General features: G+C 43.1%; 1 protein-coding gene across 1 annotated transcript in view; it reads left to right on the plus strand.

The window, feature by feature from the left end:
* The window catches only part of HTT (huntingtin), a 119,149-nt gene that overhangs the window by 12,910 nt on the left and 93,972 nt on the right, over window positions 1-12,267 (plus strand). The window contains 6 exon segments of the mRNA XM_028743942.2: window positions 36-115; window positions 1,548-1,686; window positions 3,091-3,232; window positions 5,279-5,457; window positions 6,428-6,632; window positions 11,771-11,818. Of these exon segments, the coding sequence (XP_028599775.2) occupies window positions 36-115; window positions 1,548-1,686; window positions 3,091-3,232; window positions 5,279-5,457; window positions 6,428-6,632; window positions 11,771-11,818 (793 nt within the window).

A 12,267-nucleotide genomic window follows, 5' to 3' on the forward strand; every position in this document is an offset into this window, starting at 1 on the left:
GTGTGACTGATATATTCTCAATTATTTCTGGATAGAATGGTGCTTCTCGAAGTCTACGTGCTGCTCTTTGGAGGTTTGCTGAACTTGCACATCTTGTTCGACCCCTGAAATGCAGGTGAGGTTGCTTTTCTAGAACAGCTTGGAAGTAATAAGTGTTTGGGCCATATCTGGCTGCTCCAGATAGGGATACAGCTGACATACAAGCCTGAGCTGGAAGAAGGCACTCCAGGCCACAGACTCTATCTGTGCCCCACCAGGCAGAGATAAACCCAGGAAGGTAACAAACCCAGCAGCACCTTCAGCTTCATATCTGGTCTTTGAAGGGGGAGTGCAACCCCATCCGGGGACAGTTTAATACATCCAGATCAATTGACTTCCCAATCCACAAAATCTCTATTTTACCTAGATTAACGTTCATCTTGTTCTTTTTTATGCATCCCAGTACTGCATCTGGGTACATGTTAAAGAGTTCCACAGCCTCCCTGCGGTTCTTAGTTTGAAAAGCGCTAGCATCTGCATGTCGGTGACATTGCTCCACAAGTTTCCAGATGGTTTCTCTCAGAGGCTTTCTACAGAAATTGAACTTGTATCCCCAAAAGCCGTTGATGGAATAGAAGTCACTCAGTACTGCTTTCTGGGACTCTCTGTCTAGGAAGGATCACCGTCACTCTAACACAGTGCTTCCTAAGCCCAGAAGGATGCCCTGGTAAATGGTTTCAAGTGCTATGAAAAACTCCAGCAGAATCAAGAGAGTTGCACTCCCACCATCTAGAACAAGCCATCCAGCAGAGCACACAGTGTTTTTTTCTACACTTGCTATATTTATTTTACTTACTGGCTAAGCACAGCAGCAGCCTATGCTGGAGTACTTGCTCCCCAGCAGGTCTTGCAGTTCTGCATCAGTGGTAGACTTACGTACGGATGTCATGCTGGTGTCTCTGTCAACCCTTACTTGGTGTTACTAACTGAATAGCTACGTTTCAGAAGCTTTGGGGCATGTGTTCTTTGGTGAATTGTGTTGTCCTTTTCAGCAGGTGGCAGGGCCATTTGGGAAGAGAGTCATTGCTTTTTTACATCCCTGTTTAGGATTTTGTCCTGTGAAGGAGAATGGAATGTTGGATTTATCATGGGTTCTTTTCCTTAGGGGGGAAGAAGGGTATTATGCCTCACCCATTGGTTGGTTCTGCAAAGAAGGCAAGGAAGGGTCTCTTTTTTGTACCCTTTGTCCTTCTTCTTTGGTAGCCTCCTATATCCGGGTCATACCACCCCCACCCCATCCCAGTTACAGTGTCGTTGGGGTGAAATTCATTTTTTGCTTTTCATCTGGTTAGCCCCTGTTGCAGTTTTTTTGCTTTTTAAAAAATGAAGTCTGGTGTGCTCCTTAGCTCTGAAGAGAAGGTACACTCGTCATAATTCTAATATTTTTTCTGTTTAAGGAGAAAAATAGGATTGTGACACATCATGTAAACCTCTCAAGTGCAACAAACCTTTGAATATTATGTTCCAAACCACTGAAGAATACTTATATCTCTTTTTTTCCATTACAGACCATACTTAGTAAACCTTTTGCCCTGCTTAACACGAGTAAGCAAGCGCTCTGAAGAATCAGTACAAGAAACACTGGCTGCAGCAATACCAAAAATCATGGCAGCTTTTGGAAATTTTGCAAATGACAATGAAATTAAGGTATAATCATCTAAAATGTTTGCTGTAGTAAATGAAACAAGATTTTGCCCGCTTGTAAATTCACTGTTTTGAAATAGGCAAAGTTTGCAAAGGATTAATAGCAATTTTCTAATCCTAAATGGGGTTTAGTTCTGGAATAAAAGTTCTGGAATCTGGGTAGTTTAAAATGAATATTCTGTGGAAAGACCTAGAAATCCTCAACTGACAGGATTTAAGTTTTATTTCATGTACATGGCATGGCTTAACTGGCTGGTTCATTTGAAGTACTAAACCATGGTTTACTGTTATTCATGAGGCCTTGAGCTTGCAAGCTCACATACTCCCTTCTCCTCCTCTAGCATACGTGTGAGGAGAAGACTAGAGGCTTCCACTTCTGTTTAAGACTAGCCACAGTTTAGCATTTGTGTCTGAACCTTAAAAGTGTGGATAATCCTTAACTATAGCTAGTAAAAACAATCTAGCTTGATAAAAGATGGTTTCAAGTTGACTTGATTCCACCAACTACAGTTGCAACTAATTGCAATTTGTTGAGGTTTGAACATCAGAGCAAGCTACAGGTAGGAAGAACCACAGGTTTTTCTTGTAACACTAAATTTTATTTAGAATTGCAGGCAAATGCAGCCGCTGAATGAACATGGTATATTTCTCTTTCATGCATGTACACACACAACCATTCAGTCTCCCCACCCCCACAACATACTTGTGCAAGCTGGTAGACCCTACTTCCAGTTCTGTGGTGCAAGAATATTTTGCAGGCTTCCTTATCAAACTCTGTAATGCAATATCGGCATGTAAACTAAACCACAGAGTAAGGTTTAAGCTGAAGTTAAATCACTAGACCCTTCTAGTATGCCTCTGATAAAGCACTGGGGCCACCTGGAGGGGACTGGCAGCAAGTTATGACTTGTCAAATTGAAGCACTGATGCTTGCCTGTTTTTAGGGGTTTTCTTTGTCTGTTATACTCAGAAGGAAGCTCTATATTTTTTCATTTTTTCCTCTTTAAGATATAAAATAATCAGTAATTTCATTTGTTGGAGGCATTTGTAGTGCAGTTAGCACTGACCAAATGCTCCTGTGCAGAACCATGAGGAAATTGGTACATGCTATTACCCTTTGGCAGGATACTTTTGCAGCGCTGCTAGAAGTGCACTGATGAATAGATGGGAGGACATTTGGTGTTATAGAGATGTGATTTCCTTAAGTGCTGTGATTGCAATTTAGGATAAATTTAGCTTATTTTCAGTGTGTATGGTAGATCAATATTGTTTCTTCACTGAGAGTTTTTTCTTTATTATGCACAATCTAGTTTAAAAGTGTAGGTCAATCTCATGTTTAGTCAGTCGTAAAGAACCTAGTAAATGTTGGTGTCATTGAAACATTGATAAAGGCTTTATTCGTTTTAGGTTTTATTGAAGGCGTTTGTAGCTAACCTTAAATCCAGTTCTCCTACTATTCGTCGAACGGCGGCTGCATCAGCAGTGAGCATCTGCCAGCATTCACGAAGAACACAGTATTTTTATACTTGGCTACTGAATGTATTACTAGGTAAGAAGGACAACAATATTTTAGGCTTTAATAAAAACTGGGAAAATGTAATGGGGTATTTGTAATTGGGTATTATTGTACTGTTTCTCCCATACGATGAGCTGATTCAGACACAATGGCAGCCAAGGTTTGTGCTTCCCCCTTCTTTTTTACTTCTAATTTTGTGGATATATGGAAATCTGAACTGGCCATCTGGGTAAAAACTGATATAAAATAAAAGCAATTCCATTGCTTGCAACAAAATTGGAAGCTGGAGAAGAAAAAACAGGTTTGTTCATGTAGCACCAAGCCATGGCTTGACTTCGCTTCTAACTGAGCAACTCCAGGGAAGACAAATGAAGGCAAAGTATTCTAACTAAATAAAGATGCATAGAATCATAGAATTGTAGAGTTGGACGGGACCACGAGGGTCATCTAGTCTAGCCCCCTGCAGGAATCTCAACTAAAGCATCAGTGGCAGACAGCCATCCAACCTCTGCTTAGAAATCTCCAGTGAAGGGAGTCATCTTTACTAATAAATAAGATGTCTTGAAAAGACCATATTTTATGAATCATTCAGTAAGGTTTGCCTTTGAGCAATAAGAAGAGGCCTGTTGGATCAGGCCAAAGGCTGGTCTCGCCAGCTAGATACCTTTGGGAAGCAGGACATGTATACTACAGGACTTTCCCCATTTGTGCAAATGTTATTTAGAGATATACTGCCTCTGACAGTGGTGGTAGGTCATTCATTAATCCTGATGCATTCTCAACTGGCAAGTATGGAAACTGCAGTACCCGAAGATACAAGCTACCGTCTTTCCCCAAAAGTAAGACATCCCCCGGAAATAAGATCTACTTCCAGTTTTGCCTCTCGCTGTAATATAAGGCATCCCTCTGAAAATAAGATCTCCCCGATAATAAGCCCCCTTCCCCCCGGAATATATGGCCCCCGAAGCTGCCGTAAGGTGCCTGACTCCTCTGGACCGTAGCGGCGGGCGCTGCCACGCAGCTCACTGATTAGCCGCAGCGCAGCTGGAGCTGCTCAGGCAGTGCGAGGTCCCTTTAAATCAGAAAATGTAATGGGGAAACTGTAAGTGCTACTCACTCTGTCCTGATGGAGTCTGGCTGACTCACAATTAGACAATAAATGTGTACCGTATTCTTCTTCATGGAAAAATATTACATCCCCTGAAAATAAGACCTAGCACATTTTTGGGAGCAAAAATTAATATAAGACCCTGTCCTATTTTGGGGGGAACGGTATTCTTTGCAACCATGGGCTAGTTCAGATGTTACCAGGCTTTGGTGTATCTCGTGCATGATGGGGTAGCATACTTTGTCTTTGCTTGAGAAGCAGTGAGGGCTAATTTAGCATGCACAGAAGTGTAGGCATAAATCTGATTTCCGTAGTCCAGTTTCTTCACACACTGCAGTTATACTAGAATCCAGGGTCAGCACATTGTTAAACTATGGAATTTAAAAACAGGATTGTACAAATTGATGAGGAATAAGGCTATGGTAATGATAGATAGGGGGACGCGGGTGGCGCTGTGGGTAAAAGCCTCAGCTCCTAGGGCTTGCCGATCGAAAGGTCGGCGGTTCGAATCCCCGCGGCGGGGTGCGCTCCCGTTGCTCGGTCCCAGCGCTTGCCAACCTAGCAGTTCGAAAGCACCCCCGGGTGCAAGTAGATAAATAGGGACCGCTTTCTAGCGGGAAGGTAAACAGTGTTTCCGTGTGCAGCTCTGGCTCGCCAGAGCAGCGATGTCACGCTGGCCACGTGACCCGGAAGTGTCTCCGGACAGCGCTGGCCCCCGGCCTATAGAGTGAGATGGGCGCACCAACCCCAGAGTCTGTCAAGACTGGCCCGTACGGGCAGGGGTACCTTTACCTTTTAATGATAGATAGCTCATATACCACTTCTGGGATCAGGGGAAACATGAATGGGGGTGTCAGTGGGGAACAACAACGGAAGAGGCCTTTTGCTCTTCCTTCTGGCTTTCCCCAGGCACCTTCTTGACTGTTGTGGGAAATGTCTCAATTTTTAAACTGTGATGGTTATCTTTACAGGTTTATTATTTCCCATGGAAAATGAATATCCCAGTGTCTTAATTCTTGGCGTATTGCTCACTTTAAGGTATCTAATACCTTTACTGCAGCAGCAGGTGAAAGATACAAGTCTTAAAGGTAGTTTTGGTGTGATACGGAAAGAAATGGAGATCTCTCCTTCCTTAGATCAACTTATACAGGTAGGAAGAAAATGGCAGCTGTTCAGTTGTCATAGTCTTTGGCATATTTAACAGAACACTTTAACTTTTACAGTGGTTCTGAAATCTACTGCTTTTGCTTTCTTTAGTTATCATGGGCTTGGATTAGGAAATGTTTCATTCTCTTTCATTTATGTAATGGGCAGTCAATGATTTGGTCATGGTAATAGCATGCAATGATGACTGCCCCCTTGTGCAACAGAAATTTGCTTATGCAATAAAACCTATTGTTTCTCTGCCCCAGAACATGCCCCCCAAATCTGCTCCAGGTGGTCCACCGACTCTCTAGAGCAGATTTTGCAGATGGTGGGAGGCTGCAGAGGAAGGAGAAGCCCAGTTGCACAAGCGGATGGTTCTCGATCTGTGTCATTCTACTTGCAACAAGCAAATGACTAATTTCAGATTTATCCTAAATATTTCAAATAATCTGAATTGTTTACCTGTATTAGTTGTTAGCATAACTTTATGTATCCAGGAGTAAATATGAAGTCATGGATCAAGTTCCCTAGGTGTACATAGAAGCTGATGGCAAGGGTGGGTATTCAGCCCCCCTAGTGGTTATAGGCAAAATTGCAAGAAAAAACTTCACTCTTGCAGGTAAATACCAAACGGTCTTTTTCAAGTTGTAGTTTTGTATATTGTAATCTGAGTGAAGCCACACCTTTAATTTAGAAAAAATACAGGGGAAAAAATGGAATAGCAAATCAACACTCGTTTAGCGTTCTTAACTTAAATTTCCTGACCATAAATTGGCCAATTCCAGCTTCACCTTTTGTAGCACCCCACATGGTTTCAGTAGCTGTTGCTGAAAGTTGAGTTTGCCCTTGGAAGTGGCATCAGAGCAGCGCAAGGTATTTGGGGCACAAGGATGTTGTAGAAAGCACATTTTATAGAAAGAGGCTTTCAGGAACATTCACAGAAATGTTTGAACCCTGATCTCCATGTCCTCTAGGTTTATGAATTGACACTGCATTATACGCAGCACCGGGACCACAATGTTGTGACTGGCTCCTTGGAACTATTACAGCAGCTTCTTAGAACCCCCCCTCCTCCTCTCCTCCTCGCCCTCACTACTGCTGGTGCCATTGCGCAAGTCAATGCATCCAAAGAGGAGACTACCAGCAGAAACCGCAGTGACAGCATAGTAGAATTTATAGGTAAGATGCATATTTCCCCCAAAAAAGCAATTGTGTGATAAGTTATCATAAACATCTTCAGTTAAAATTTCTGGTTTTTACAATGACAGAATTTTAAAGCATGTTTAAAAAATCTTTCAGTAAAGGTGCCTTAAGAATACCAAGTAATTTTACTCAGAAGATCTAAACTATCATTCTGAGTTTGGGGTGAAGAAGGCATCCCGTGGTATGGCTTGCCTCTTCCTACTTCCTGGGAAAAGGCAGGGGACATGTGACCTAGAACTTCTGCCATTAGGTCCTGTCTGATAGGTGCTTCCACGGTTTGTTCCCCACCTTGCCCAGGAACAGAGTCCCTTGGCTTTAGTACCTATGGCCTCTGCCACGTACTCCTCCTTCATTGTTTTCTTCTAGACAGCCACATTGCTGAAACCTCTTTTCTTGTCTTTTCTCCCTCCATTTACCTCTTTAAAAGTAAAACAATTTTATTCTTTGTCTGCTTTCTTCTCCTCTGCTCTTGGCTCCTTCTGGAAGGCAAACTGCCAAATCTGGATTTTAAAATAGGCCAGCGACATGTTTCTGTCACTAAAAGCTTCAGACCTAATGCAAGTCTCCATGGCTCTTTGAGCCATGCCTGAGTGGAGCAGGCAGAGATCTCTCTCCTTCGCCAGCTGCAACCCATCCATGCCAGCAACTGCTGTTATCAAGGCTTCCCAGTAAGGCAGCAACCATGGAGAATTCAGGGCAAAACTATTCTCTCCAGCACAGTTGATGTGAAGGGAGACTGTATGCATGCCCAGCACCTTATCTGATGCTTTACTTATTAGATCCATTCCTTTAGTGTCATAACAGAGCAATTTCCAAGGAGGAATTTTTTTGCTGGGTTCAGCTATAATCACTGAATGGAAGTGCAGCATGACATTAACTTCATTATCTCTCTTCAGCCTGCCAGCAAAGATCACTCTCCTAAAAAAACCAAAAACCAGTTAGTGCTTCTCAGACTTTGTTTCTGGTCAGAGTCCAGGGGGGAAAGGCCAGAATGAGACTTGGCACCAGTGAGGTTTGCCTGGCATCCTTTGGTGCCATTTGGCAGATTATGGTGATGATTTTGCTGTCTATTGACGATGCAGTTTTGCTGTTTTGTTCAGTTGTTTTATAGACTTTTATATGGCTTTTATTATAATGCATTTAATGCCATCCTTTATGCTTTTAAAATCAGTAAGTTGCTTGAAGATTTCTCTGTCAACCAACTAATAAATTGCTGCTAATATAAGTCATCTTTCTTTGTTGTGGATGCAGCAACTACAGGCAGCAACTGTTTTAGACGTGTCTGATATGTGTGTGACCACAACTGTTCGCATTGCGCCAAACCCAGAAGTTACCCAAAACGTCACAAAAGGGGACGGAACAGGGTGTTTGCAGACTTTTTCGATGGTGTTTCAAATATACACAATTTCACTTAAACATGTGGTGCCTTGGAACCTAACCCCCATGTAAATTGGGAGTTGCCTGTATTTAATTTTCTGCCAAGGCTATAGCAGCCAGTACTATGGGCAGGAGATCAATTTGGCTTCACCACTGGAATCTTGATTTGCCTCCTAATGTAATTAGTTTCCCTTCTATGCACATAGACTCATAGAATTGTAGAGTTGGAAGGGGCCCCAGAAACACACTGATCCTGATAGTTATCTTGATTAGGATGGCTCCCCAAGGCTCACCTCTATGCAGACCTCTGCAAAGGCTTCTCTTCTCTTAGCATTTAGACATTGTGCACCAATGTCACAAGCAGATATCTCTTACTTGATAGGTGACAGTAGCTAGGGATGCAGAACTTCAGGCTTGGGGGCCCATTACTTGGCACAGGCAGTGCACAAGGCCTGGTCGTTTCTAGACAACGTCTCAGTTGGCTGGCATTCCAGGCAATCAGCCTTGTCTTGCTGTCCTTTCTGCCCCTAATTCAGCAAAATTGTATGCTGTAAGAACAGACAGTATGTGTACCAAAGGCTGTTTCAATTGACAAGGGGGCAACTGTTCACCCCACATCTGGGTGGATAACAAACTCATAACAGTCTTCACACAGCACACCCACAATACCACTGCGGACTTCCTTACTCACAAAAGATTAGAACCAGGGGAATGGAGAGCAGCACTAGATCTGTTGCCAAGAATGCTTTGGCTCTTTAGTAGACCTGTTTGCATCTCCAGCAAACATAAGTCGCTCTGCTTCTTCACCAAACACTATCAAGAGCAGAGGCCGTGGACACTCTCAGATCTTCTAGGCAAAAGGGACTGCTCAACACCTTCACAGCCACTGACCTCCCCTTCAGAGGCCTGTCTTAAGTAGAGAAAGCCACGCTCCTTCTAGTAGCGGAGGAGGTTGTGGTTCTCAGAAATCCTCCAGACCATTCACTGGTTCCCCCCCTACACTGGGATATCTACTTTCTCGTGGGTCCATTATCTATCCACACCAGAGGTGGCTCCTGTTAGCCACCTGGCATCTGAAAGGCATGTCCTCCTAGAGCTTGGCTAACCATCTGTGGTAGTGGACACCATGTTTCACCTAGGAAGCTTCAGATGGGGCAATCTGCAAGGACCTTAAGTACAAGACAGTGGGCATATGCTGCTGCAGCTCCTTCAGGGATTCAATACTGGTCTCAAACTTGAAGACCCTGTGTGTGCAGCTCTCAACAGTATCTCTTGTTCTTTCCAAAAGGAACATGAAACAGTTATAACATACCCTTGCTTGAAGTGTTTTTAGAACATGCATTGCTACTTCGCCCTCCCATGATGTATGTGTTCCCCATTGCAACCTGCATGTTGTCCTCAAAAGCCCTGATCCAACCATATACAGGAGAACTCCTTAGATTGCTGTCCTTAGTGGTGGCCTTCCTATTAGCCACTAACTCGCGTAAATGATTTCAGAGCTGGAAGCTTTCTTCATAAAACAACACCTTTGTCTTTTCCGCAAAGAGAGCCATTTTGCACACTGATCCACCTTGCATACTAAATGTTAATTCCATTTCCCGCAGGACTCAAGCTTTTTACTTCTGTCCCCAAACACCTCCCCCCAAGCTGGGCAAGAGCTGGGTTCTTCAACCCTACATCAACCACACAAAACACTTTAGGCAGGCTGATATTTTGTTTGTCCCTTTTCCTTCAACCTCTTTGGGATAAAAAGTTCAGTCAAAGCCTTAATGCATATTTCACCATGACCTTTGAAACACAACTCCTTCATAAACCTCAGAATGTCATGGCATATACTACTAATCTTCACTACCATGCCTCTCAGTGAGATCTGCTGAGCCACCACATGTGTCAAGGAGCTGTCAAGTGAGCCCAGGTTGACCACAGGGCGGGGACACACGGAAGGCACAGAATGTGATTAGCTTTTTATTATCAGAAAATATCAACATTGTCCTCTGGTTCATCTTAATCCAGCTGAGAGGTTGCTGAAACTGACCACTGGCTCTTCCCTTCCCTCTCTAGCCTCTCACTCTGGATCCTTCCCAAGCAAATGAAGGCTGCATTGAGGGGATGGGCTCCTGCTCTGGGCCTGTTGCTCAGTAATGTGCAGGACTCTCCTCGTTTGAGGTGTCAGAGTGGGAGGAGAGCCAGCAGGACTGGGACTGTCCTGCTGCTGTGTAGCAAGGGCAACCTCTGACTATCTGAGTCTGCACTCATACTGTGACTCTCAGCCTCTAATCCTGTCCTGGAAGTGCCTCCTTCTCCTGATCCCCTTTGATTGCTCAAACTCCCTGCTTCTAGCACCTCCCAGCTCAGGCTTCCGCAAAGCCTCTGCCCTCCAGATGTTTTGAGACTACAATTCCCATCATCCCTGTCTACTGATCCTGCTAGCTAGGGATCATGGGAGTTGTAGGCCAAAAACATCTGGAGGGCCGAGTTTGAGGAAGTCTGTCCCAGTTCATCCCTTCTGCAGACTGCTCTTCAGTGTCCCATCACCATGATCCGGGATCTAACTCGTTTTCTTCTGTGTCCTCCCTGGGGGCTCTTGGGCAGCCGGCTCCCACCACTCTTTCTCATCTAGTCAGTCCCTGACAACATGTGAGTCACCTTCCACATTCATCAGATACGAATGACTGAAGCATTCACTTTAGATGATGAAGCCTTTGGAAGGAGTGCTGTACAGCATATTCACTGTTTCCTAGAATTGGCCCTTCTAATCCATTTGCAGGTTAGCTTTTACATAGCCTGCATTATGGGATGCCTCCTGCACACTAAACCTAGAAAGGAACACTGGACACTTAATACGAGGATTCCTTCTAGAGGCATCCAAACTGCACTATGGGCCAAGCATTAGCTGATACCAGCATGAGGCAGTCAGAAGGCTAAGCCCCTCACCCCAGCTTTTTGCAGCTAATGTTGGGTCTCCCTCTTGCCTATCGGGAGTCCAGTCTTTCCTTCCTTTTACTCCCCCTTGTTGCCTGGCCCTTTTTGTTGTTGGCTCTTATGTCTCCTCAGTTTTGCTCTGTCTCACAGTTGGCCATGGGACTGAACTGGGGAAGAGTCAGACAAGACCTAAAAGCAAAAGTTCTAGGTAACATGCTCTCTGCCTTTTCCCAGAGGAGACAACCCACATTGCTGGATGTCTCCCTCACACCATGCCAGAAGGAATCTTCATGGTAAGTGTCCTGGGTTCCTTTCTGGATGCATTTAAGTGTGGAATTCCAGAGAACCATGTTAGTTACTCTACAAAGATTCCTGTGGCACCTTAGAGACTACTAGAAGTTATGGCATTATAAACCTATTGCCCTTCAAGTTGCCGTAGAAGTCTCTTTTTGTTAAGTGTTTTTAGCCAATCTTTGTACTGAAGCTACATTCAGTTGGAATAAACGATGAGTTCCAGTTTTCTTGGCCTTTATTTCTCCTTTCATTGCTTAGATTTTATAAAAATGTTCATTTCTGATTCTAACATTTAAAGATGACCCTTATTTGTTCACACTTTATGAGAAACTTAACCAATATCCAGTAGTAAAGTTTGCTGCTGATTGTTAGAAGAAGGAAATACTTTATAGCATTATTTTTAATGGTGGCTAACAACAAATCTTCTGATACAACAAATCATTTCTCAGAGGCTATTGAAATTCCTTCTTGATAATCACTCTTATCTGTGCTTTGATTTGTTACTTTCTGTAATTTTGCAGCTGGAGGGGGGTCTTCATGCAGCCCTGTTTTCCCCAGAAAACAAAAAGGTGATTATATATGAAATCACAGTCTCTGACTTTACATTTTCTACCCTTTTCATTTCTTTGACTTGGTAAATATTGGTTTCCATTAACATATCTTGTTTGGCTCTTCTTTAATTACACACCTGTCACTAAGAGAATTCAACACATTATTATCATTTTCTTACTTTTGGCATATACAGTTGGTATTTTAAAAATATGGAAAACTTTTTTTTTTATTTCTTATAGCCATTCCTTGCTTTTTGCTATTCTCAAAATTGCATATGGCTTTGGCTAAATGCTTGATTTGTCTATGACTGTTTCTTTTGACTACCATAGCTTGCTTTGAATAAAAGTCAAAACGTTTTTTTATAACCTACTTTTAAGTTTGCTTTGTTCATTATGTTTTCAACTTTTATGGTATTTGTGTAATGCATGCTTATGTATTGCACATATTAAATGCCTCTTCATATATA

This window comes from Podarcis muralis, chromosome 9 (assembly GCF_964188315.1).
Source record: "Podarcis muralis chromosome 9, rPodMur119.hap1.1, whole genome shotgun sequence".
Lineage (NCBI taxonomy): Eukaryota > Metazoa > Chordata > Lepidosauria > Squamata > Lacertidae > Podarcis > Podarcis muralis.